At 36.0% G+C, this 23,491-nt stretch overlaps 5 protein-coding genes across 6 annotated transcripts; 4 read left to right on the plus strand and 1 right to left on the minus strand.

Moving 5' to 3' along the window:
* Positions 1 to 9: 9 nt before the first annotated feature.
* On the minus strand, positions 10 to 2,641 carry LOC111493224 (mediator of RNA polymerase II transcription subunit 6). The gene is made up of 5 exons (XM_023142869.1): positions 2,275 to 2,641; positions 1,801 to 1,975; positions 1,370 to 1,439; positions 812 to 915; positions 10 to 281 (listed from the first exon to the last, which is right to left on the minus strand). Exons 1-5 carry the CDS (start codon positions 2,517 to 2,519, stop codon positions 123 to 125), a joined length of 753 nt encoding a protein of 250 aa, XP_022998637.1. The 5' UTR covers positions 2,520 to 2,641; the 3' UTR covers positions 10 to 122.
* Positions 2,642 to 3,484: 843 nt separating this feature from the next.
* On the plus strand, positions 3,485 to 8,615 carry LOC111493276 (putative leucine-rich repeat receptor-like protein kinase At2g19210). The gene is made up of 13 exons (XM_023142922.1): positions 3,485 to 3,660; positions 3,741 to 4,278; positions 5,366 to 5,847; positions 6,043 to 6,181; positions 6,342 to 6,413; positions 6,514 to 6,585; positions 6,683 to 6,763; positions 6,848 to 7,005; positions 7,098 to 7,327; positions 7,418 to 7,544; positions 7,643 to 7,705; positions 7,796 to 7,988; positions 8,078 to 8,615. Exons 1-13 carry the CDS (start codon positions 3,579 to 3,581, stop codon positions 8,472 to 8,474), a joined length of 2,634 nt encoding a protein of 877 aa, XP_022998690.1. The 5' UTR covers positions 3,485 to 3,578; the 3' UTR covers positions 8,475 to 8,615.
* Positions 8,616 to 9,319: 704 nt separating this feature from the next.
* Positions 9,320 to 12,999, plus strand: LOC111492682 (probable LRR receptor-like serine/threonine-protein kinase At5g59680). Its single transcript, XM_023142078.1, has 13 exons — positions 9,320 to 9,423; positions 9,500 to 10,037; positions 10,113 to 10,588; positions 10,681 to 10,819; positions 10,888 to 10,959; positions 11,036 to 11,107; positions 11,196 to 11,276; positions 11,389 to 11,549; positions 11,621 to 11,868; positions 11,943 to 12,072; positions 12,147 to 12,206; positions 12,293 to 12,485; positions 12,579 to 12,999. The coding sequence occupies exons 1-13, from the start codon at positions 9,342 to 9,344 to the stop codon at positions 12,973 to 12,975; spliced, it is 2,649 nt and encodes an 882-aa protein (XP_022997846.1). The 5' UTR covers positions 9,320 to 9,341; the 3' UTR covers positions 12,976 to 12,999.
* A 1,554-nt stretch (positions 13,000 to 14,553) lies between these two features.
* On the plus strand, positions 14,554 to 18,489 carry LOC111492680 (LRR receptor-like serine/threonine-protein kinase IOS1). Of its 2 annotated transcripts, none has more exons than XM_023142075.1 (13): positions 14,554 to 14,672; positions 14,749 to 15,286; positions 15,397 to 15,881; positions 15,955 to 16,093; positions 16,170 to 16,241; positions 16,339 to 16,410; positions 16,537 to 16,617; positions 16,734 to 16,894; positions 16,975 to 17,231; positions 17,303 to 17,432; positions 17,507 to 17,566; positions 17,654 to 17,846; positions 17,926 to 18,489. In XM_023142075.1, the coding sequence occupies exons 1-13, from the start codon at positions 14,591 to 14,593 to the stop codon at positions 18,320 to 18,322; spliced, it is 2,667 nt and encodes an 888-aa protein (XP_022997843.1). In that variant the 5' UTR covers positions 14,554 to 14,590; the 3' UTR covers positions 18,323 to 18,489. The 2 variants fall into 2 exon arrangements, with proteins under 2 accessions (XP_022997843.1, XP_022997844.1); XM_023142076.1 differs by having other exon boundaries at positions 16,984 to 17,231.
* A 765-nt stretch (positions 18,490 to 19,254) lies between these two features.
* On the plus strand, positions 19,255 to 23,413 carry LOC111492681 (LRR receptor-like serine/threonine-protein kinase IOS1). Its single transcript, XM_023142077.1, has 13 exons — positions 19,255 to 19,440; positions 19,580 to 20,114; positions 20,206 to 20,696; positions 20,791 to 20,929; positions 21,018 to 21,089; positions 21,273 to 21,344; positions 21,429 to 21,509; positions 21,624 to 21,778; positions 21,864 to 22,111; positions 22,194 to 22,323; positions 22,398 to 22,460; positions 22,547 to 22,739; positions 22,836 to 23,413. Exons 1-13 carry the CDS (start codon positions 19,356 to 19,358, stop codon positions 23,230 to 23,232), a joined length of 2,661 nt encoding a protein of 886 aa, XP_022997845.1. The 5' UTR covers positions 19,255 to 19,355; the 3' UTR covers positions 23,233 to 23,413.
* Positions 23,414 to 23,491: the final 78 nt, after the last annotated feature.

The raw sequence follows: 23,491 nt of genomic DNA on the forward strand, positions 1-23,491 counted from the left end.
GGGGGGGGGGGGGGGGGGGGGGGGTACCATGCATCGGGCAGCCATTTCACCGTGTTGAACTTCGATTGCAGGTTTAAATATGTTTCTCAGCATGAATGAGAAACATAGCATAAGCACTTCCTTCAAAATTTCATCCTTTTAGCAGGGCCTTGATCAATAATGGGATCTGCTGCAGGCTGTTGCAGTTCTCCTTGCTGGCTTTCAGGGCCTTTTTCTGCTTCTGATGCGGGAGCAGGAACATAACCTTCTGGAAATGGTGGGGGTGGAGGGGCAGGTGGCAGCTGCAAACAAGAAATTTTTGCCTTTTGATGACGATCTTCAGCCAATGCATTAGAGATATAAACTCTACATGAATATGATCAACTAAGTCTCCATATGAAAAATATAAATCAAGAACAAGTTTGCAGCCGATACTAGCAGCTTATCCCGTAAGATGATTTAATTTCTTTAAGAAGTTTAATTGTATTAATTTTGATTAATTACAGGTACAATATATGAGATTTTGTTCATTTGAGCCTTTTCTCAGGACACATATAAAGCCTTAGTCATTTCTGTTCACCCTTTAATTCATACATGTTTTCACAATGTTTTTGTTCAAAAAATAGAGATTTCAAAAACATTAATCAAACAAAACTAAAAAAAATCATCAGGTGAGATTGTGACTAAAGAAAAACTGCACCCAAGTTCTCATATCTTAAATTTGAACACTTCATAAATTAGCTCTTTGCAATAGATACACAAACACAACATGATTTTCTGTTGTAGAAAAGATAAAGCTCATACAGTATCAATATATCGATATTTGAGTTACCTTGCGCTGTAAGGATGCAAGAATACGATCAACTCGCTTTACTTCCTTAAAGTCAATGGTCCCTTTTGCAGGTTTTACGTCTTCACTCTCATTCTCAGAATCCACTGAACCAGATATGAGAAAACAGTCAATAAAATTGAAGCTGCAAGATAAAATGACAAAATTCAAAGATCATCGGGCTATTAGGCAATGTCTCTGTATCCACAATATTCTACATTTCTTATCAAAAAGTTGATTTCTGAAACTGAAGTTTGAATTCAAAAGAACTTAAATCAAGCCTATTGGGTACCAATTACAATCAACATCAACTATCTTAGAGCCTGAAAGGCTATTATGGAGTTTCTCTCTCTTTCTTGTTTTTGGTGTCAGGGAGTTTCTAATTCTTCATTAGCAACAATAAAAAAATAATAGCTAAATGAGTATGATTCAACTCAGATTTGAAAACGAAACCAGGTTCAGATAAGATAGTAAAACCCTGAGCACGTGAAATCATGATGAATGATCATCTTTTACTGATAACTTAAAAGAGAAAAAATTATATCATAAAGAGTTAGATACCATATCCAATCTTCTCCAACTTTGAGGAAGCAGTAGTAAAGGCCTTCGATATGTAATATAGTGCCCGGCTCTGTGGTATAATGAAGACTAAACATAAGTCTACAACAAAACAGAACAAGAGAGAAGCAGAATCCAGACTCGCTTTACATCTTAGTACAAATTCTTCTTGCATTTCATAGCACGAAAAAAAAAAAAACAAAAACCAACCTTTAAGATGATGAAGCATGATTACAATATCACTAATTAGAACAGAAACTAAGTTTCCAGTTGAAATATACTTCCTATTACCATATTTTACTGAATACAGCTATGAAATCGTAACCATATGCATCAATTATCAACAAACAAACAAACAAACAAACAAAAAAAAAAAAATCTAAGATTGCACCAAATAAATGGCATTGACAGAGAGATAAGTATGATAATCTCACAACTCGGGCAGCAAAGACATTGCAAAGCTGAGGCGCCTGGTAAATAGAACCATCCAAGATATAATAAGTCAGCATTGGTGTGACTTTCTCAGGACCATCCCTCTTCTGCTTTCGGAAAACAAAAAGGTGGGGCTCCATAACTTCATTCAGCATGTACTCTATCCCTGTCATTTTTCTGTTCAACAGAAGATTTCCCCATCATTATAATGAAAATTGGAGCCCAGGATTTCAATTAACAATGTCTAGAGAATTCAGTTCCAATTTTTGACAATCTCACTTGAACGAGGAGAAAAGAAAAAAAAAAAGTTGAACTATCCTATCGAATCGCATAGAAAATGCATCCCACTTCCCCTCACTACTACAAATAGAAGAAAGAAAAGAATTGCGATACATACAACCAATTAGAGGAAGAAAACTATCAAAAGAAGAAACTCTATCAAGAAAAACAAAAAATTAGGAGACGAGAAATCATACGAGAGTTGAGAGAGATCGAGGGGGTGAATTGAGCGCATTCTGAGCTGTTCATTGTTACAAGTCCAGTCGTAGAAAGGGGACAAGGCGAAGTAATCGAAAACCAGGTTCCGATCGAGAGGGTAAGTATTGAGCCAGAGTTGGTCTCTGAAGCAAATTCCAGTCATGTCCGTGCCTGGCTGCTGAGGCGCTGCCGGCGGAGGTCCTCCCTCAAAATTCCCGATCCCCGGTGGCGGTGGAGTTGCCATTTGCTTCAGATTTCACTTTTCCCCGCCCGAAAGTGCAGAATTAACGGATCCCTTCGCCTGAGGAAAATGCCGCTTCGCCCTTTTTCTTTGTTTCCCGACGAGTCGACAACATAGGAACTAGGAAGAGAGTTGAGCAAGACCTAGATCAATGACGACATGTCGGTCGAGTGATCCCATTTACCTCTCCATCCCAATTAATTAATGTTTTATTAATGATAATTACTTTTTTTAGGACATATATTACAATTTAATCTAAAAGAATAAGAAATATACCCAAAGTTAAAATAATAGTAAATATGAATTTTAAGCTATTAGGTAAAAAGTACTCCTCGCATCTTAATCAATAATTGATCTCTATAGTTTTAAAAATTAGATTAAATTTAGTAGGTAGTATTTGTATTTAGTTGATTGGGTAAATTAAGTTAAATAGATAATTACGTAAAAATAAAAAAAGAATTGTCAATTAAATATTATATGTATTGTTTGATACGATTGTTGAATTATAGTCTAATTAAAGAATCAATTAATGTTCCAATAATTCAAACTATATATTTTCATGAATTTCCATTTCCAAAATAGTTTATTTTCACATATATAGATATTATGATTAAAAAAAATCAATAGAATAATTAATTTTAATTTACACAAATTTAAAATTTCAATTCTTCTATAGTTTTTAAGATTATTTACAAGATTTTATTAAAATTTTAATTTGTAAAATTAAAATACTAATTTTCTCTTAATTATAAAACTAAATTTATAATTTAACTCTTCTTAAAATAAAAAATAAAAGAGTTTAAAAATATTGTTTGTTCATCCATGCCCATGGTATTAAAATATACATTTTAAAGTGACCCATATTTTAGACCTTTGAATATTTCGCGCCCACCTGGTTCCTTCCAGACGGCATTCACGTGTATAAACTTGTCTCCATTTTCTTTCTTTATTTTATTCCGCAGACGCCATCGATATTGACAGGCAGAAGAACAAGGAAACAATCTCTTCCGGTTGCCGTATTTAGTGAAAAACATATTGCAAATCCTCAAACCTCATTCCTTAATGGCAACTCTCCAATTCTTCGTCCTCCTCCTCCTTTCCAGTTCCGCTCTCAACAATTTCGTCTCTGCGCAGAATCCTTCAGGTATGTATCGAACTTAAAATCTCAAATTCAATGGATCGACATACGAATTTGATCATCGATCCTCTTTCTCGTAATTTTAGGTTTCATTAGTTTAGACTGCGGAATTCCGGCGAACTCCACCTACACAGAACCGAACACAGGAATAATCTACGAATCCGATGCGGCGTTCATAAATTCCGGCGAACTCCACAACATTTCCGCCGATGTCATACAGAATGGTCTTGGACGGCAGCTGTGGAGCCTGAGGAGCTTTCCGGAAGGAGTTAGGAATTGCTACAAGTTGAAAGTGAGGGCAGGGACGAAGTATTTGATTCGAGCGACTTTTCGGTACGGAAATTACGATGGTAGAAGGAATTTGCCTGGATTTGATCTGTATTTGGGAGCGAACGTTTGGGATTCGATAACATTTACTGAAGATTTGGTGGTGCGTAAAGAGATTGTGCATATTGTTTCGTCCAGCGATGTACAAATTTGTGTTGTGAATGTTGGAACTGGAATTCCGTTCATTTCTGCTCTGGAATTGAGGCCTCTGAAAGACTCTATTTACCAGTCCGGATCTCTGACGTTGGCTAATTTCTTCCGCCTTGATTTTGGCTCCCTTGATAACCGAACAATCAGGTTTGTTTTCAATTTTTACCATTTCTCAGTCTCGATTCTGCTTTTCCTGTTCCTCTTCTTCTTCTTTTTCACGTTAGCATTAGGAGGAACATAATCAATATCTAAATTCAAACTAATTATGTTCGTAAACACTCCAATATAGTTTATACGAGAAACGAGAAACGTAATGAATATCTAAATTCAAAGTAATTATGTTCCTTAACACTTCAACATAGGCTATACGAAAAACGTAATGAATATCTAAATTCAAATTAATTATGTTCTTAAACACTTCAACATAGTCTATACGAGAAATGTAATGTGTATCTAAATTCAAACTAATTATGTTCCTAAACACTTCAACATAGTCTATACGAGAAACGTAATAAATATCTAAATTCAAACTAATTATGTTCCTAAACACTTCAACATAGTCTATAACATGTTAAGCATCTATAGAAACTCATTTTTAAATGTTTAATTACTAAACTTGATTTTCTTTCGAGATAAAAAAACATGGGAAGATGAAAAGTTTAAATTTTAATTGAAGAATTATTCTAGGGTGAAGATGAGAAGTTTAAATTTTAATTGAAAAATTATTTTACGGTTATATTTAGATTATACTACGAAAAATTATGGTTAGAATGATGTATCATTGTTTTATATTTATGTATCAATAATATTAGTATTAATATTGGTTACCCATCAAATCAAGTGATATTTTATAAAAAAAAAAAATGTTGAATAAATTATTTGGATAAACGTATGTTTTAGTATTTACTTATTTTTTAAATATTTAAATGATGGTACTCCATATTTATTAAACATATACTAAGAAATGTTTGTAGTGTGTGTGTATATATATACACATTCAATTTTGCCAAATATTTAGAAATTTTGAGACAAATTAGAGATTTTCCAGTTTTAGCCAGTTTATCATTAATCATCAATCAATTTTAACCTATAAATTAAAAGAAAATAATTTAAAATTTATAAATTTGATTTTTTTTTTTTTTTTTAGTAATGAAAAAAAAGACTAAATCGAGAAAATAATAGAGTAGTAGTATGTTAATGGTTATTCTAATATTGCATGCTTCACTCTGAGAAGGTACAAAGACGACGTCTACGATCGAATCTGGGATCCACCGATTCCAATCAAAGAATGGACAACCTTAAACACCTCGCAGCAAGTGAATGTCAACGACCAGGCCTTCTTCCAGCCGCCTCCGGCGGTCATGAACACGTCGTTGACGCCGAGAAACGCAAGCGCTCCGATGGTGTTCACATGGCAGCCGCCGGATTCCACGACGCCGTTTTTCCTCTACATGTATTTTGCGGAGCTGAAGAAGCTTCAAGCGAATGAGTCCAGAGAGTTCGACATAACTGTGAATGGAGAACGGTGGCTTAATAAATCGTTTTCTCCCCAATTTTTAAGCGTATCGATCGTTTTCAGTACCTCACCTATGACTGGCGGATCATACGAGATCTCCCTCGTGAGGACTGCCAATTCAACCCTCCCTCCGATCCTCAATGCTGTTGAGATTTATCGAGTCGTCAATTTCTCGCAATCCGAGACAGCTAGAGAAGATGGTATGAACTTTGAACAACTTTACTGATTTCCTTTGCATTTAGGGCTAAATTTCATTTTGGTGCTCTGACTAAATTGAAAAATATTAATATATTAAGAGTTAACTTTTAAAACATTAAAGGCTAAATTCAAAGAGAAAAAATACCCAATTTGGAAAAGAAAGAAAACTGGCTAAACAACATTTTGAAATGTTTCAGTTGTTGCCATTGAGAATATCAAAACAGTGTATGGAGTTAGAAGAAACTGGCAAGGAGATCCGTGTGTCCCAAGGGGATTAATTTGGCAAGGACTCAACTGTAGCTTGGTGAACTCTGTGCCTCCCAGAATCACATCCTTGTAAGTTTTTTTGTTCTATCTGTGTAGCATTTCTGTTACTGTCGGCTATTTTTGTGTTGTTAATATTTGATGTTTCAATGAAATCTTCCCTCATCTCCTTTTTGTTTCTTGGAATTCATTTTTATGGTTTTCTTTCTGGGATGGCTGAACTTTCAATCAGGGATTTGTCCTCCAGTGGACTGACGGGTGAAATACCTAGAGATATAGCTGATCTTAAAATGCTGGAGACTCTGTAAGTGAAATTATTAGTTCCTCACAACAAAAGAAAATAATCTAATATATCACCGCTGATTCTTACATGAATTCGTTTTTCATTTTTTGGTTGGTTTTAGAGATCTGTCAAACAATAATTTGAGCGGATCAGTGCCTGAATTTATCACTCAATTGCCATCGTTGCGAGTCCTGTAAGTTACACAAAAGTAGTTAGACAAATAATAAGTTTCTTTTTAATTTTTACCTTAGATACAATATTTTCTTACACACTGCATCTTTTTATTGCAGAAACTTGGAGAAAAACAAGCTTTCAGGACTAATTCCAGCCCAGCTCGTAGAAAGGTCCAATAATGGCTCTCTGTTATTAAGGTCTAGTTTCTCTGAAAACTCATGCAATAAGGTCTAGTTTCTTTTGAAGTGATGTTAAAATCTTTGTTTTTTTTCTTCTGATAGATTTGGCGAAAATCCTAATCTGTTTACTACGCCTCCAAGCAAAGAGAAGGGAAGCAAAGTTGTTGTTCCTGTAGTAGCATCAGTTGTTGGATTTCTTCTGCTTTTGTTCTTAATTGCAGCGGCTATCTTTTGGAGGAAAAAAATAAGAAAATCAAAAGGTGAGAACATACTATACGATTTTTTATGAATTTACTCTCTGAAATTTGTTGCTATTTTAGTTCAGATATCTAAGCTTGTGATATCCTTTTAGAAGCTGTAATTGGAGTGGCGAAACAAGCTGTTGATCATTCTGAAAATTGGGACACGACTAAGAGATGCTATTCATACTCGGATGTCCTAAGAATGACAAACAATTTCGAGCGTATGCTTGGAGAAGGTGGTTTTGGACGAGTTTACTATGGCAAAATCGAAAACATTGAAGTAGCTGTCAAAATGCTATCTCCTCGATCCATTCAAGGGTATCAACAATTTCAAGCAGAGGTCCGGAACTTTGATGTCTACCAAATACAAAAGTTCATTCATAAATACTTTAATTTCTCTCGATTGACACCCAAATTCTAACAATTTCAGGTTGACCTTCTTATGAGGGTTCATCATAGAAACTTGACTGGTCTGGTTGGATTTTGCAATGAACCGACCAACAAAGGACTCATCTATGAGTACATGGGCAGAGGAAACTTGGGATCTCTCATCTCAGGTCTGGTTTTGGTCATTGTTGTGTAAAAATATTTTGCTGGTTTGCGACATGTGGAACTTCAATTATATGTTCTTAACTTTGATATGGATGACATGTAGATGAAAAGTCTGCTCTGTTGAATTGGGAAGACAGACTTCACATAGCAGTGGATGCAGCACAAGGTTAGTAACTATATTAATCATAGAGCTCAAATTTATTTGGTGAATTCCTAGTCTCTCAGTTTCTTATTCTCTCATTTCAATGTGATTTAGGATTACAGTACTTGCATTCTGGTATAAAGCCAGCTATTGTACATAGAGATGTAAAATCTTCCAACATCTTGTTGGATGATAACTTTCGAGCAAAGGTATCTGATTTCGGGTTGTCGAGAGTTTTTCCTGTCGACGATGGTGCCACTCATGTGACAACGAATGTGGTTGGCACTCCTGGTTACCTCGACCCTGAGTAAGTAGTTTATATTCAAATACTTTTCTAACAATCAAATTGCTTCAACTCTCTTGCTGACTCTTTTGCAACATTCTACTTGCTTTCAGATATTACACGTCGTATAGATTAAATGAAAAAAGCGACATTTATGGCTTCGGAATTGTTCTTCTAGAAATCATAACAGGAAAACCAGTTTTGACAAAGAGTTCAGAGAAGGTAATTCACATCTATCAATGGGTTGACTCGATGCTTTCTCAAGGTGATATCAGCTCCATTATCGATCCAAAATTGAAAGAAGATTTCAACGTAAACACCGTTTGGAAAGCGGTTGAAATCGCAATGTCATGTGCATCTCTGGCGTCTACAAATAGGCCAACGATGAACCAAGTTGTGATAGATTTGAATGAATGTTTGAACATGGAGTTGGCTCACAGTGCCAGTAATCACCAGCCTGAATCAGTAGCTGCTGATCACGTTTCTTTGTTTGGTCCTGAAGCAAGGTAGATGGCCATGGTCTCATTGTCTAGTGTTCTTAATTTAGGCATTCTTTTATTCATGAGGATAAATAATAGCCCCATATTTTTATTTTTATTTGTTTGTTGAAAAGCTATTTGATGTTTATTATAGGCTACAAATTCGATCTCATAAAGTTATTTCAAATTTATGGGAGAATCTTATTCGAATCTACAACTCCAACTAATCCAAAATTAGAGAAAATTTATAGAAGAAAACTGGTTAGAGAGTTTTTTTTTTTTTTTTCTTTTTTAAAAAAGTTAAATAGTGTACATTCTCCGCTGTACAACAAGCTATGTGCTTGGACTGTTTTAGGTATACCAGCAATGACCCGCATCGGTCAGATAGGGGAACAAAACATTTTTTATAAGTGTGGAGACCTCTCTCTAGCAAACACAATCTAAAATCGTGAGACTAATAGCGATGCGTAATGAGCAAAACGAAACAATATTTACTGGCAGTAGGCTCAATCGGTTACAAAGTAAATTCTTTTTATTCTTACTTATAAACCCATATTTTTGGGAGTGAGACGTCCAAAATCATGAATAATCATGAATAGGCCACTAAAAATGTGAAAAGAAGAAAAAAATAGGGAAAAAAATAAAAGATTTTCATTGACCATTCAAACCCAAGTTGCCAACACGGTTGAGCCTCACCCCACCATCTGCCAAATGTAATTGACCACTACCAGTTGACTTTGGATTGTATTACAAATGTGAAGACTCCTCAGCTCCTAAATTTTCAATACACATCTCATCCTTGGACCCCACAAACAGCTCGGACTTGACCAATTCATTTCACTAAAATCCCATAAATTCTTCCACCAAGTGCTTCACTCTCTACTCATTTCCTAATCCAATGGGCAAACTCAAAGCCTTCCTTCTTACGTTCATCGCCACTCTTCCTCTTCTGCATTTGGTTCATGCCCAAACCCAACAAGGTCTGTATTTTCCCTACTTCCTCTACTTCTCTTCTTTGTTTGCATGCCACCAATCGGTTTACACCTTGTTTTTCAGGCTTCATCAGTATTGATTGTGGCTCCAATTCTAGCTATACTGAGCCAACTACGGGTATCAATTATGTCTCTGATTCTAATTACGTGGAAACCGGTTTGGCCATAACTTTACCATCAAGTAGCCATTCCGGAACTCTCCTACAACAGCTACGGAGCCTTAGAAGCTTTCCCAATGGAACAAGGAACTGCTATAACATTCAAGTCAAACTTGGCATCAAGTATTTGATTCGAGCAAGTTTCTTCTATGCCAATTATGATGCCCAAAACAACATTCCAAAATTCGATCTATACTTTGGACCTGATTTCTGGGTCACCGTGAATTTAGGAGACGACATAAAAAATATCATCAATAACGAAATCATTCATATCACAACCTCAAACCAGGTGCAGATTTGCCTCGTCAACAATGGAAATGGGGTTCCTTTTGTTTCAGCGTTGGAGCTAAGGCCATTGCCAGACACCACTTATGTAACTACAACTGGCTCATTATCAACTTTCTTGCGCTTGGACACTGGCTCTCCAAACGATTATCTCATCCGGTGAGTCCTCTGCTCTGCCGTGCCCACCGCTCATTTTCTATAATGTTACTTATCATGATATGTATGTGTTCTTAGATTTCCAGACGACATATATGATCGTGTTTGGAGTCCACCATCTCCACTCCTCCAATGGACTCCTATAAATACTTCACTCCCCATTGCCAACAAAGATTCATTTCGTTTCATGGCACCCTCTAAGGTGTTGAGCACGGCCTCCACAGTAATAAATGCAAGTGCACCCATGGAGATTTATTGGGACGATGATAATGGGCCTAACCTATACTATGTATACATGTATTTTGCTGAACTTCAGGTGCTCAAGCCCAACCAATCCAGATTATTCAAAATCTATCTAAATGATGATCTTTTGATAAAGGAGGATATTGTGGTTGATTATCTATCAGAAAATCTGGTTCGTACTATAATTCCCTCGAGTTTTCGTGATTATAAATTGATCATGTCCGAAGGGTCAACTCTTCCGCCCATTCTGAACGCAATTGAGATATACAAAGTGATGAACTTCACACAACTCACAACAGAACAAGCTGATGGTAACATTTATGAACATTCATCTTTCTGCATCTTCTCATTCTTTTTTATATCTAAATATTCACTTCCATACCCCTTAATTTCTTCTTTGAAGTTGATGCCATTGAATCCATTAAGCATAATTATGGGGTTACTAAAAACTGGCAAGGGGATCCATGTGCTCCTACAACATTTGTCTGGCAAGGACTCAACTGCAGTTCTGATGCTTCAAACCCTCCAAGAATCACACTGCTGTGAGTATCACTTTCTTGGAATGGTTCCTTTCATATGCAAGTTAGGCTGATAATCCAATTGTTGACAGAGATTTATCGTCGAGTGGATTGAGTGGAGAGATTTTAGGCAACATAGCAAATCTAGCAGAGCTAGAGGTTTTGTAAGTGCCTTTTTCTGTACCTCTTCAGAAATGGATCTCCTAACAAGAGGCTGATAGAATACTTTGATGATTTCAGGGATTTGTCAAATAATAGCCTTAGTGGAGTGGTGCCTGATTTTCTTGCTAAAATGCCAATGTTGACTGTCCTGTAAGTTTACTTTGAATTCCAAGTAAGATATCATTATGTTTGAGAAGATTTATGAGCTCAAATTCCATCTATCATATAATTGTTGCAGAAAATTATCAGGAAACAACCTGTCTGGACAGATTCCTGCCGCTCTTATTGACAAAATAAATAAAGGGTCTCTTTTATTAAGGTTCTCTTTACAAAGTTCCTTACTCTGTTCTTCCAAATGAGATGAAAATCTTCTCATAACCCTTTTTTTTTTTTACTAATTTATTAACACTCATGAATGTTGCTTTCACAAGTACGGAGGGAAATCCGAATCTACAAGGAACAACACCAAGCGAAGAGAAGAAGAATAACATAGTAGTTCCAATAGCAGCAGCAATTGGTGGAGCTATCATCATTTTACTCTTGATTTTAGCTTCTGTTTACTTCATTCGACGCAAACGAAGTAATTCTAAAGGTAAGCAGCCAATAAGTTGCTTATATATCAACCCTTTCTTTATCTCTGTATTTAACTTCAAATTGCTACAGCCCCAATCATCGTGGACCCCCATTCACCAATGAATTCTGAACTTCACCTTCGTCCACATGAGCCATTACACACACCAAGTCGCCAACTTTCCTACTCGGACATCTTAAAAATGACCAATAATTTCAGTAGACTATTGGGTGAAGGTGGGTTTGGAAAGGTTTATTATGGTGTCATGGGTAACACTGAAGTGGCTGTAAAGATGTTGTCTCCAAAATCAGCTCAAGGGTATCGAGAATTTCAAGCAGAGGTATTAACCCAATTGTTCTACCGCCCATAACTTTACTTTCAATGCTTATTTACACTGTTGTTAACTCATGACAGGTCGATCTTCTGTTGAGAGTTCATCACAGAAACTTAACTGGCCTGGTTGGATATTGCAATGAAGGGGAAACAAAAATGGGGCTTGTCTATGAATACATGGCCAAAGGAAACCTAGGATCAGTGCTTTCTGGTAGGAACCAAATTGAGTTCAATGGGTAGAACGCTATTGCTTGTACTAATGTTGCTGTGATAAACTTTATGCAGATGGAAGAGTTGTTTTAAGGTGGGGAGAAAGGCTTCAAATAGCATTGGATTCAGCACAAGGTAGCAACTAACTTAATGATAGGCTAAGCTTTGCTATAATTGAAGTCTTATATCCATTTTGACCATTTGAGTATACATTTATGCAGGATTGGAATATCTACACAATGGTTGTAGGCCTCCAATTATCCATAGAGATATCAAACCAAGCAACATTTTACTGAACGAGTATTTACAAGCCAAACTTGCTGATTTCGGCCTGTCGAGAGCTTTTCCTATTGAAGGGGGTGCGACTCATGTGACAACAAACGTGGTTGGAACTCCTGGATACCTTGATCCTGAGTATGTTCTTTCTACGATCTTTCAAAATAATCTCATTACTTGGGAAAAACAAAAAAGTTTAGTAACACTTTCATTTCTCCCACTCCCTTTCAGGTATCACTCATCGTACAAATTGACAGAGAAGAGTGATGTTTATAGCTTTGGAATTGTTATTTTAGAACTCATCACTGGAAGAGCTGTACTAGTGAAAACTAGCGAGAAAACTCATATTATCCAGTGGGTTGATTCCAACATTGCCCAAGGCGACATCTACTCTATAATTGATCCCAACATAAAAGAAGATTGCTACACTAACTCAATGTGGAAAGCAGTAGACATAGGAATGTCTTGCACGGCTCGTAATCCTTTAAATAGGCCAACAATGAGCCAGGTTGTAAATGAACTCAAGGAATGCCTAAGCCTTGAGCTAAACCAGAGAGACCATCAAACTGATTCTGCTACAGCCATCTCTTCAACCATCCATTCGGAGATGGGTCCTGTAGCAAGATAGTTCATTTTGTATTAGGCAAGTCTTTAGAATTGTTATTATTTTCTTATATATAATGTTAAGAATAAACAAAAATAAACAATGTAAGACATATGCTCAGTGTTCTTTTATATTTATTTCTTGATACAGAATTCAATTATAGTTAACTACACGTCATCTTTATCTTTATGGAGCCATGTAATTTAGGTTACCAAAATTTATTTACTAAGCTATGGTATTAGATTTATAATTACAATTTTGGTGAGTAATAAATATTAATATGATTGTATATATTAAGGCTCCATTCTATAACTATTTATTTATTTAGTTTTTCAAAAATTAATCTTGTAAATATATATATTCTTTTTACCTACGATTTAAACCATAAGTCTTAAGAGCTAAAAAAAAGTTTTAAATTTTTGTTTCGACTAAAATTAATTTTTTTTAAAGAAAATATTAAACTGATTAAAAAAAAAAAAACAAAAGAAGAAATGTCCAACGTAATTATTTAGACCAACTGATTTTCAAAGAAAAACAATGGTTTTGTATTGTACTAAAATTAGGTCAACCGTGGAAATACACGCAATTTAGAATGGAGCCAATTGAGTTGACTTGTTATTTATTTTGGAAATAAATTCTTTTATTATTTTAATTTTTTGTCATAATTGAAATCCACTAATCTCCATTTAATTTATTTTTGCTAATTGGTTTTTTTTTTTTATGGATTATTATTTAGTTGTTAATGTCAGAGGTCTAATGTGACGAATCAGTCAAATATTCCTATTTCTTTTTTATATTCTAAAAAGACAACTAATAATTATAATAATATCCTATTTGTAATTTAATATTTTTGTTTAGGAAGTTAGTTTAAGAAAAAAATCTACACAAGAAATGTCTAAACTTTTTATGATAACAATTTCTAATAAATCTCTTGAAATTAAAAAAAATATATATATTTGAAAAGTTTCTAAACAAAAATTAAAAATTGTATTATTCGAGGCATGTATTACTTTAAGTAATGCCAATTTGAGCCAAGCCTGTGTGTTCGACCAAAGGTTAGAGATATAAATCTTTCGAAATGAGTTTGTGTAACCTGTTCGAGCTCACCCCTAATAGATATTGTGTTTATTAAACTTTTCCTTCCAGGCTTCTCTTCAAGGTTTTAAAACGTTTCTGCTTAGTTCTACTTTTCAACCAATGTGAGATCTCACAATTTACTCCTTTGAGGGTCCAGTTTTCTCGCTGGCACACTGCTCGGTGGCTGGCTCTAATATCGTTTATAACATCCGAAGCCCATCGCTAGTAAATATTGTCTACTTTAGCTCGTTACGTATTGCCATCATCCTCACGATTTTTAACCAAGTATATGATTTTTGTGAGGGGGTATAATAATAGGTATAAAATTGGAGAAGGGAGTGCATGAACTCAACATTCTATCTATTAATGAAACACAAGTTGGCAACATGCTCGCCCTATCTGTCAAATGATATCATGCAGTTGACTTTAGATTGTTTCACAATTTGTAAGAAATGTTTAAGAATATAAAAAACATTGCGTAGCTAAGGTTCTACTTGACCAATTCATTTCACTAAAAACCCATAAATGCTTCACTCTCTACTCATCATCACATCCTAATCCAATGGCCAAACTCAAAGCCTTCCTTTCTGCCTTCATCGCCACTCTTCCTCTCCTGCATTTGGTGCATGCCCAAACCCAACAAGGTCTGTATTTCCCTTACTCCCTCTACTCCTTTTCTCTGTTTGCGTGCCACCAATCGGTTTACACCTTGTTTTTCAGGCTTCATCAGTATTGATTGCGGCTCCAATTCTAGCTATACTGAGCCAGCTACGGGTATCAATTACGTCTCTGATTCCAATTACGTCCAAACTGGTTTGGCCATAACTTTACCACCAAGTCGTCGTTCCAGTACTCTCCAGAAACAACTATGGAGCCTTAGAAGCTTTCCTGATGGGACAAGGAACTGCTATACCATTAAACTCAAACTTGGCACCAAGTATTTGATTCGAGCAAGTTTCCTGTATGCAAATTATGATAATCAAAGCACCACTCCAGAGTTCGATCTATATTTTGGACCTGATTTTTGGGTGACCGTGAAATTTGGAGACAGCATAAACAATATTATCGAGGAGGAGATCATTCATATTGCAATTTCAAATCAAGCGCAGGTTTGTCTTGTGAACAATGGAAATGGGGTTCCTTTTCTTTCAGCCTTGGAGCTAAGGCCATTGCCAAACACCACTTATGTGACTATAAGTGGCTCATTATCAACGTTATTTCGGCTCGACATTGGTGCTCCAAACGATACATTCATCCGGTGAGTCCTCTGCTCTTTGGTGCCTACTAGGAACCACGATCATCCTCTTAATTAGCGAACGTGGACTCAATTTTCTATATTTACTTATCATGATGGGTATGTATTGTTAGATTTCCAGACGACATATATGATCGTGTTTGGAGTCCACCAACTCCACTCGTGAAATGGACTCCAATAACCGCTTCACTCCCGATTAACAACAACGATTCCCCTGGTTTCATGGCACCCTCTAAGGTGTTGAGCACGGCCTCCACAGTGATAAATGCAAGTGCACCAATGGAGTTTTATTGGGACGATGTTAATGGACCCAACCAATACTACGTATATATGTATTTTGCTGAACTACAAGAGCTCAAAGCCAACCAATCCAGGCTATTCAAGATCTATCTAAACGACCAGCTTTGGGTAGCCGACAATATTCTAGTCAGTTATCTAACGGAGAATGTTGTGCGTAGCATAGCTCCCTTGACTCTTAATGATACGTATGACTTTAAATTGATCATGTCCGAAGGGTCAACTCTTCCGCCCATCCTGAATGCAATTGAGATATACAAAGTGATGAACTTTCCACAGCTCACAACAGAACAAGATGATGGTAATATTTATGGACATTCATCATGTTCTTGTCTCTAGATATTCACTTCAATATCCAAATTTGTTCTTTGCAGTTGATGGTATTAAATCCATTAAGAACGATTATGGGGTTACAAAAAACTGGCAAGGAGATCCATGTGCCCCTAAAATGTTTGCTTGGCAGGGTATCAACTGTAGCTATGATGCTTCAAATCCTCCAAGAATCACAGGGCTGTGAGTATCTTTGCATTTATTTTGCTATCACTTTCTGGGAATGTTTCAGTTAGATTAATGGTCCTATTCTTATCAGAGACTTATCGTCCAATGGATTGACTGGCGAAATTTCAGCCAACATATCAAGTCTTGCAAAGCTCGCTTTTTTGTAAGTGCCTTTTTCTACCTCTTTAAAGCATCTCCTTCAAATCCCTGCTTTTGCTTGATGAACGCCAAGAAAAAGTCTTTACAAGAGATTGTCTCAGGGATTTGTCAAATAATAACTTGAGTGGAGCGGTGCCTGATTTTCTTGCTGAAATGCCACTGTTGACTGTTATGTAAGTTTACTATGAACTTTGATAGGAACCACGACTCTCCACAATGATATGATATTTTTCACTTGAAGTATAAACTCTGGGAGCTTTGCATTTACGTATATCACATTATGTTTATTATTACTGCAGAGATTTATCTGGAAACAATCTATCAGGCCAAGTTCCTGCCTCACTTATTGACAAAAGGAACAAAGGCTCCCTTTCATTGAGGTACTTTTCTTTCCAGTTTCATTAACCCCTCTAAATGTTCTTCCAATCCAGAGGAAAATCTTGTCAAAGCCTTTATTTTACCAATTAATTAACATTCATAAATGTTCTTTCTTAAGTATGGAGGGAAACCCGTATTTAGATGGGACAAGTCCGAGTGAAAAGAAGAAGAAGAATAACATAGTAGTTCCAATAGTAGCAGCGGTTGGGGGAGCTCTCATCATTTTAGCATTGATTTTAGCTTCTATTTACTTCATTCGACGCAAACGAAGTTCTAAAGGTAAGCAGCCAATATGTTTCTTTTTATCAACACTTTCTTCATATCAGTACTTCTATAATATCTCTGTATTTAACTTCTAGGTGGTACAGGCCCAAGCCTAATGGAGCCCCATTCACCAATAAACTCTGAAGTTCAGCTTAACCCACATGAGCCATTACAGACACCAAGTCGCCAACTTTCCTACTCAGACATCTTAAAAATGACCAATAATTTCGGTAGACTATTGGGTGAAGGTGGGTTTGGAAAGGTTTATTATGGTGTCATGGGTAACACTGAAGTGGCTGTAAAGATGCTATCTCCAAAATCAGCTCAAGGGTATCGAGAATTTCAAGCAGAGGTATTAGCCCAATTGTTCTACCGCCCATAACTTTATTTTCAATGCTTATTTACACGGTTAACTCGTGACAGGTCGATCTTCTGTTGAGAGTTCATCACAGAAACTTAACTGGCCTGGTTGGATATTGCAATGAAGGGGAAACAAAAATGGGGCTTGTCTATGAATACATGGCCAAAGGAAACCTAGGATCAGTGCTTTCTGGTAGGAACCAAATTGAGTTCAATGGGTAGAACGCTATTGCTTGTACTAATGTTGCTGTGATAAGCTTTATGCAGATGGAAGAGTTGTTTTAAGGTGGGAAGAAAGGCTTCAAATAGGATTGGATTCAGCACAAGGTAGCAACTAACTTAATGATGGGCTAAGCTTTGCTATAATTGAAGTCTTATATCCATTTTGACCATTTGAGTATACATTTTATGCAGGATTGGAATATCTACACAATGGTTGTAGGCCTCCAATTATCCATAGAGATATCAAATCATGTAACATTCTATTGAATGAGTATTTACAAGCAAAACTTGCTGATTTTGGCCTCTCAAGAGCTTTTCCAATGGAGGGAGGTGCCACTCATGTGACGACGAAGGTGGTTGGAACTCCTGGCTATCTTGATCCAGAGTATGTTTTGTTTACTAGGCGAGGTTATGGAAATCTCACTTCAAAAGTATTTTGGTAACCCTTGTTTTTTTTTTTTTAGGTATTATACGTCATACAAATTGACTGAGAAGAGCGATGTTTATAGCTTTGGAATTGTTATTCTGGAGCTCATCACGGGAAGACCTGTACTAGTGAAAACTAGTGAGAAAAGCCACATTATTCAATGGGTTGATTCCAACATTAACCAAGGCGATATCTACTCTATAATTGATCCGAAAATAAAAGACGATTGCAATACTAACTCGGTGTGGAAAGCTGTAGACATAGGAATGTCTTGCACTGCTCGTAACCCTATAAATAGGCCGACTATGAGTCACGTTGTAACCGAGCTCAAAGAATGTCTAAACCTCGAGTTAAATCAGAGAGGTCATCAAATTGACTCTGCTACCACGATCTCCTCAAACTTCCATTCCGAGATGGGCCCTATGGCAAGGTAATTTATTTTTTGCATATCAAAAATCTTTCAAATTGTTTGTTGTCTTTATTATAAGCAAGTCAATGTGTGAGGTCAACGATGAGCTGATCATACGAGATTCTGATTTTGGTTGACTTTGTCAATTCCCTATTACCTACCATGAATAAATCTTTGGATAATTCACTTGGATCCAAGATTCCTCATATTTTATTCCTTTTCAAGTCAAACCAATTTTATTTTAAAATTTTTACAAGTTTTCATTTTACCCACGAAATAAAGATATGCTTAAAAATAATTTCAATTCTCTTTATAAAAACTTTTATATGCCAAATATGCCCTTAGTTTTTTTATATGGTAAAAAAAACGCCTTTACCTATTCAACCAACAACATCTATAACATTTGAGTAAACTAATTTCATTTAAACGATATTGATCGATGATTAGCTAGAAAGTAAAATAAACGTACCGTGATTCATCTACAAAGATTTCGATTATACAAATTGATTAATTTAATTAGTTAATTTGGGAAGAATTTGCTATAAGATAATATGTGAAATTATCCAAAACAACAAATAATTGGGATATTATCTCTATGGTTGTTTTTCAAAATATAGTAAAATTACAAAGGGGTTGACTTTTTGAACATCTATTACTCTATTTTTGTTGACCATTAAAAGCCACGTTGGCAACAGGTTTAGCCTTCCTCGGAAGGAATGATCATGCCTTACACACAATCAAATATTATCTTTAGTTTTATTAAACTCAATAAATATTAATTTTAAGTTTTTGTTGAATTATAAAATATAAATTTGAATAAGTATAATAATCAGAATGAAAATGATATTTTAAGGATATTAAAATTATATATAAAGAAAAATGGCAAAATATATATATATATACACGTTGCGTAGTTGAGTATCACTCGTTTCCAAAATTTTTAATAGACATGTCACTCTTCACGACCCAACAAAGAGAGCTCTCAGTTGACAAATTCATGTTAGCAAACCCCATAAATTGTTCGACGAAATGCCTTACTCTCTACTCATCCAAACCCAATGGGCAGATTCTTCAACGCCTTCTTTCTTGCCTTTCTCGCCACTTCTTTTGTTCTGTATCTGGTTCATGCTCAAACCCAACAAGGTCTGTATTTTCCTTACTCTCTATAATAGTCGCATTTTAAAAACGTTACAAGAAAGCTCGAAATGGAAAGCCTAAAGAACGCAAGTGAACTTTAGCTCTTATAGTTTATAACCTGCCTTTTTCTTGTACTGTTTTTCAGGCTTCATCAGTATTGATTGTGGGTCTAACTCTAGTTATACTGAACCAACTACGGGTATAGATTATGTCTCTGATTCTAACTACGTGGAAACTGGGTTGGTATCTAGCATATCATCAGATTATACACTGGATACCCTTCTGCAACAACTATGGAATCTAAGAAGCTTTCCTGAAGGAATAAGGAACTGCTATACCATTCCAGTGAAGCCTGGCACCAAGTATTTGATTCGTTCCAGTTTCTTGTATGCAAATTATGATGCCAAAAATAGCACTCCTACATTTGATATATATTTTGGACCCAACTTTTGGACAACGGTAACACTACCAAAGGTACAGACTATTATAGATGTGGAGATCATTCACATCACAACGTCAAATCAAGTTCAGGTTTGCCTTGTCAACACAGGGAATGGAGTACCCTTCATTTCAGCCATAGAGTTGAGGCCATTGCCAAATACCAGTTACGTTACCCTGAGTGGATCATTGACAGCCTTCTTACGCTTGGACGTTGGTGCTCCAAACGATACTTTCATTCGGTCGGTGATATCATTTCTCTATCAAAGCATAGAGTTTATCATTCATCATGGCTCATTTTTTCTAATGAAGTTTATGTTTATGGAGTTTTAGATTTCCAGATGATGTATACGATCGTGTTTGGAGTCCACTAACTCCAATGGTCAAATGGACTCCCATAAGTACTACACTTTTGAAGTCGATTAACAACGAAGATGTTCTTGGTTTTAAAGCACCTGCTAAAGTGTTAAGTACGGCCTCCACAGTAATAAATGCAAGTGCACCAATGGAATTTTCTTGGGGCGATATTGATATCACAACCCAGTACTATGTATACATGTACTTTGCTGAACTTCAAGAGCTCAAAGCCAATCAGTCTAGATCATTCAATATCTATGTGAATGACAAGCTTTGGATAAACGAGAGGATTTCCCCTGTTTATCTATCAGAATTGGTAGGTCATAGCATAACTCCCTTTACTAACAATGATACATATGACTGTAAATTGATCATGTCCGAAGGGTCAACTCTTCCGCCCATCCTGAACGCAATTGAGATATACAAAGTGATGAACTTCACACAACCCACAACAGAACAAGATGACGGTAACATTTATGACCATTGATCTTTCTGCATCTTATCATTTTTTTTTAATCTCTAAATATTCACTTCCATACCCCTTTAATTACTTCTTTGAAGTTGATGCCATTGAATCCATTAAGAATAATTACGGGGTTACAAAAGACTGGCAAGGGGATCCATGTGCCCCCAAAATGTTTGCTTGGCAGGGTGTCAACTGTAGTCATGATGCTTCAACTCCTCCAAGAATCACAGGGCTGTGAGTATCTTTGCATTTATTTTGCTATTACTTTCTTGGAATGGTTCCTTTTATATGGAAGTTAGGCTGATAGTCCAATTCTTCACAGAGATTTATCGTCGAGTGGATTGACTGGACAAATTTCAGCCAACATATCAAATCTAGCAAAGCTAGTGGTTTTGTAAGTGCCTTTTTTTGTACCTCTTCTGGAATTCTCTTTCGCCATGTTTTACAGTCTCTTAAAACTAACCAAATCTAGCAAAATATTTTTTTTCCATAATTATGCATCAATTATCATCTTGAGGGGTCAATGATTCGACCTCCCACCCCTCAAGAGATTGATAAATTAGTTTATCTTCCTCAGGGATTTGTCAAATAATAGCTTAAGTGGACCGGTGCCTGATTTTCTTGTTGGAATGTCATCGTTGACCGTTATGTAAGTTTACTTTAAATCCCATATAAAAGATCAATATTTTGTAGAAGATTTATGTAGATCACGTTCTAATTACTATTGTTACAGAAACTTATCCGGAAACAACCTATCAGGACTGATTCCTGCTGCACTTATTGACAGAAAGAACAAAGGCTCTCTTTCATTAAGGTTTCCTTTTGATTTTCATTAAACCTTATAACTGCTTATTGAATTCCTTAATTCGTCCTTCCAAGCCTTTTTACTAATTTATTAATATTCATGATGAATATTACTTTTCATAAGTGTGGAGGGAAACCCGAATCTGCATGAGACAACAAGTGAAAAGAAGAAGAATAACATAGTAGTTCCTATAGTTGCAGCAATTGGTGGCGCTATCATCATTATAATATTGATTTTAGCTTATGTTTACTTCATTCGACGGAAAAGAAGTTCTAAAGGTAAGCCAATAAGTTTCTGATTAACTCTTTCTTTAAATCATAATTTCTGTAGCATCTCTGTACTTAACTTCTAAGTGTTCTATAGGTCCAACCATCGCGGACCCCCATTCACCAGTAAATTCTGAAGTTGAGCTTCATCCACATGAGCCATTACGGACACCAAATCGCCAACTTTCCTACACAGACATCTTAAAAATGACCAATAATTTCAGTAGACTATTGGGTGAAGGTGGGTTCGGAAAGGTATATTATGGTGTCATGGGTAACAGTGAAGTGGCAGTAAAGATGCTATCTCCAAAATCAACTCAAGGGTATCAAGAATTTCAAGCAGAGGTATTAACCCAATTGTTATAGCACCATTAACTTTATTTCTATGCTTATTTAGACTACTTATAAGAATGTTAACTCATCACAGGTCGATCTTCTTTTGAGAGTTCATCACAGAAACTTAACTAGCCTGGTTGGATATTGCAATGAAGGGGAGGCAAGAATGGGACTTGTCTATGAATACATGGGCAAAGGAAATCTAGGATCAGTGCTTTCTGGTAGGAACCGAATTGAGATCAATAGTTAGAACACCACTACTTCTACCAATATTCTTTTAATAAACTTCATGCAGGTGGAAGAGGAAAAGTTTTAAGATGGGAAGAAAGACTTAAAATAGCATTGGATTCAGCACAAGGTAGCAACTAATTAAATGATAGGCAAAGCTTTGCTATAGTTGAAGTCTTATATCCATTTTAACCCTACGAGTCTACATTTATGCAGGATTGGAATATTTACATGATGGTTGTAGGCCTCCAATTATTCACAGGGACATCAAAACAAGCAACATTTTATTGAATGAGTATTTACAAGCAAAACTTGCTGACTTTGGCCTATCAAGAGCATTTCCTAATGAAGGCGGTGCCACTCATGTGACGACGAGAGTGGTTGGAACTCCTGGTTACCTTGATCCAGAGTATGTCCTTTCTACTATCATTTCACTGTGTCAAAATATGAAAAAACTCACTTAAAATTATAGTTTTTAAAATACTTACATTTTTTTTCCCTTTAGGTATTACTCATCATACAAATTGACAGAGAAGAGCGATGTTTACAGCTTTGGAATTGTTATTCTAGAACTCATCACAGGAAGACCGGTACTAGTGAAAACTAGTGAGAAAAGTCACATTATTCAGTGGGTTGATTCCAACATCAACCAAGGCGACATCTACTCTATAATTGATCCCAACATAAAAGACGACTGCAATACTAACTCCGTGTGGAAAGCAGTAGACATAGGAATGTCTTGCACGGCTCGTAATCCAATAAATAGGTTGACAATGAGTCAGGTTGTAAGCGAGCTCAAAGAATGTCTAAACCTTGAGTTAAATCAAAGTGGTAAGCAAATTGACTCTATTACAACAATCTCCTCGACCTTCCATTTCGAGATGGGCCCTATGGCAAGATAGTTTATTTTGTATTAGAAAAACATTCAAATGTTTGTCTTTTATTATTATTATTATAAATAGTTCAACCTGATGTACAAATTTAAAAGTAAATTGCATATATATATACACATACATTAAGATGGAAAATGGTGGCTATAGATTTGGGTCTCATAATCAGAATGAGCGGCGGCATTATCGTCCATTGTTGTGGACAATGAAGATTTAGATGATCCACAGCTACCATAATCTAAGGTTGCACAATCCATCCACTCCCAGTATC

This window comes from Cucurbita maxima, unplaced genomic scaffold, assembly GCF_002738345.1.
Source record: "Cucurbita maxima cultivar Rimu unplaced genomic scaffold, Cmax_1.0 Cma_Scf00018, whole genome shotgun sequence".
NCBI lineage: Eukaryota > Viridiplantae > Streptophyta > Magnoliopsida > Cucurbitales > Cucurbitaceae > Cucurbita > Cucurbita maxima.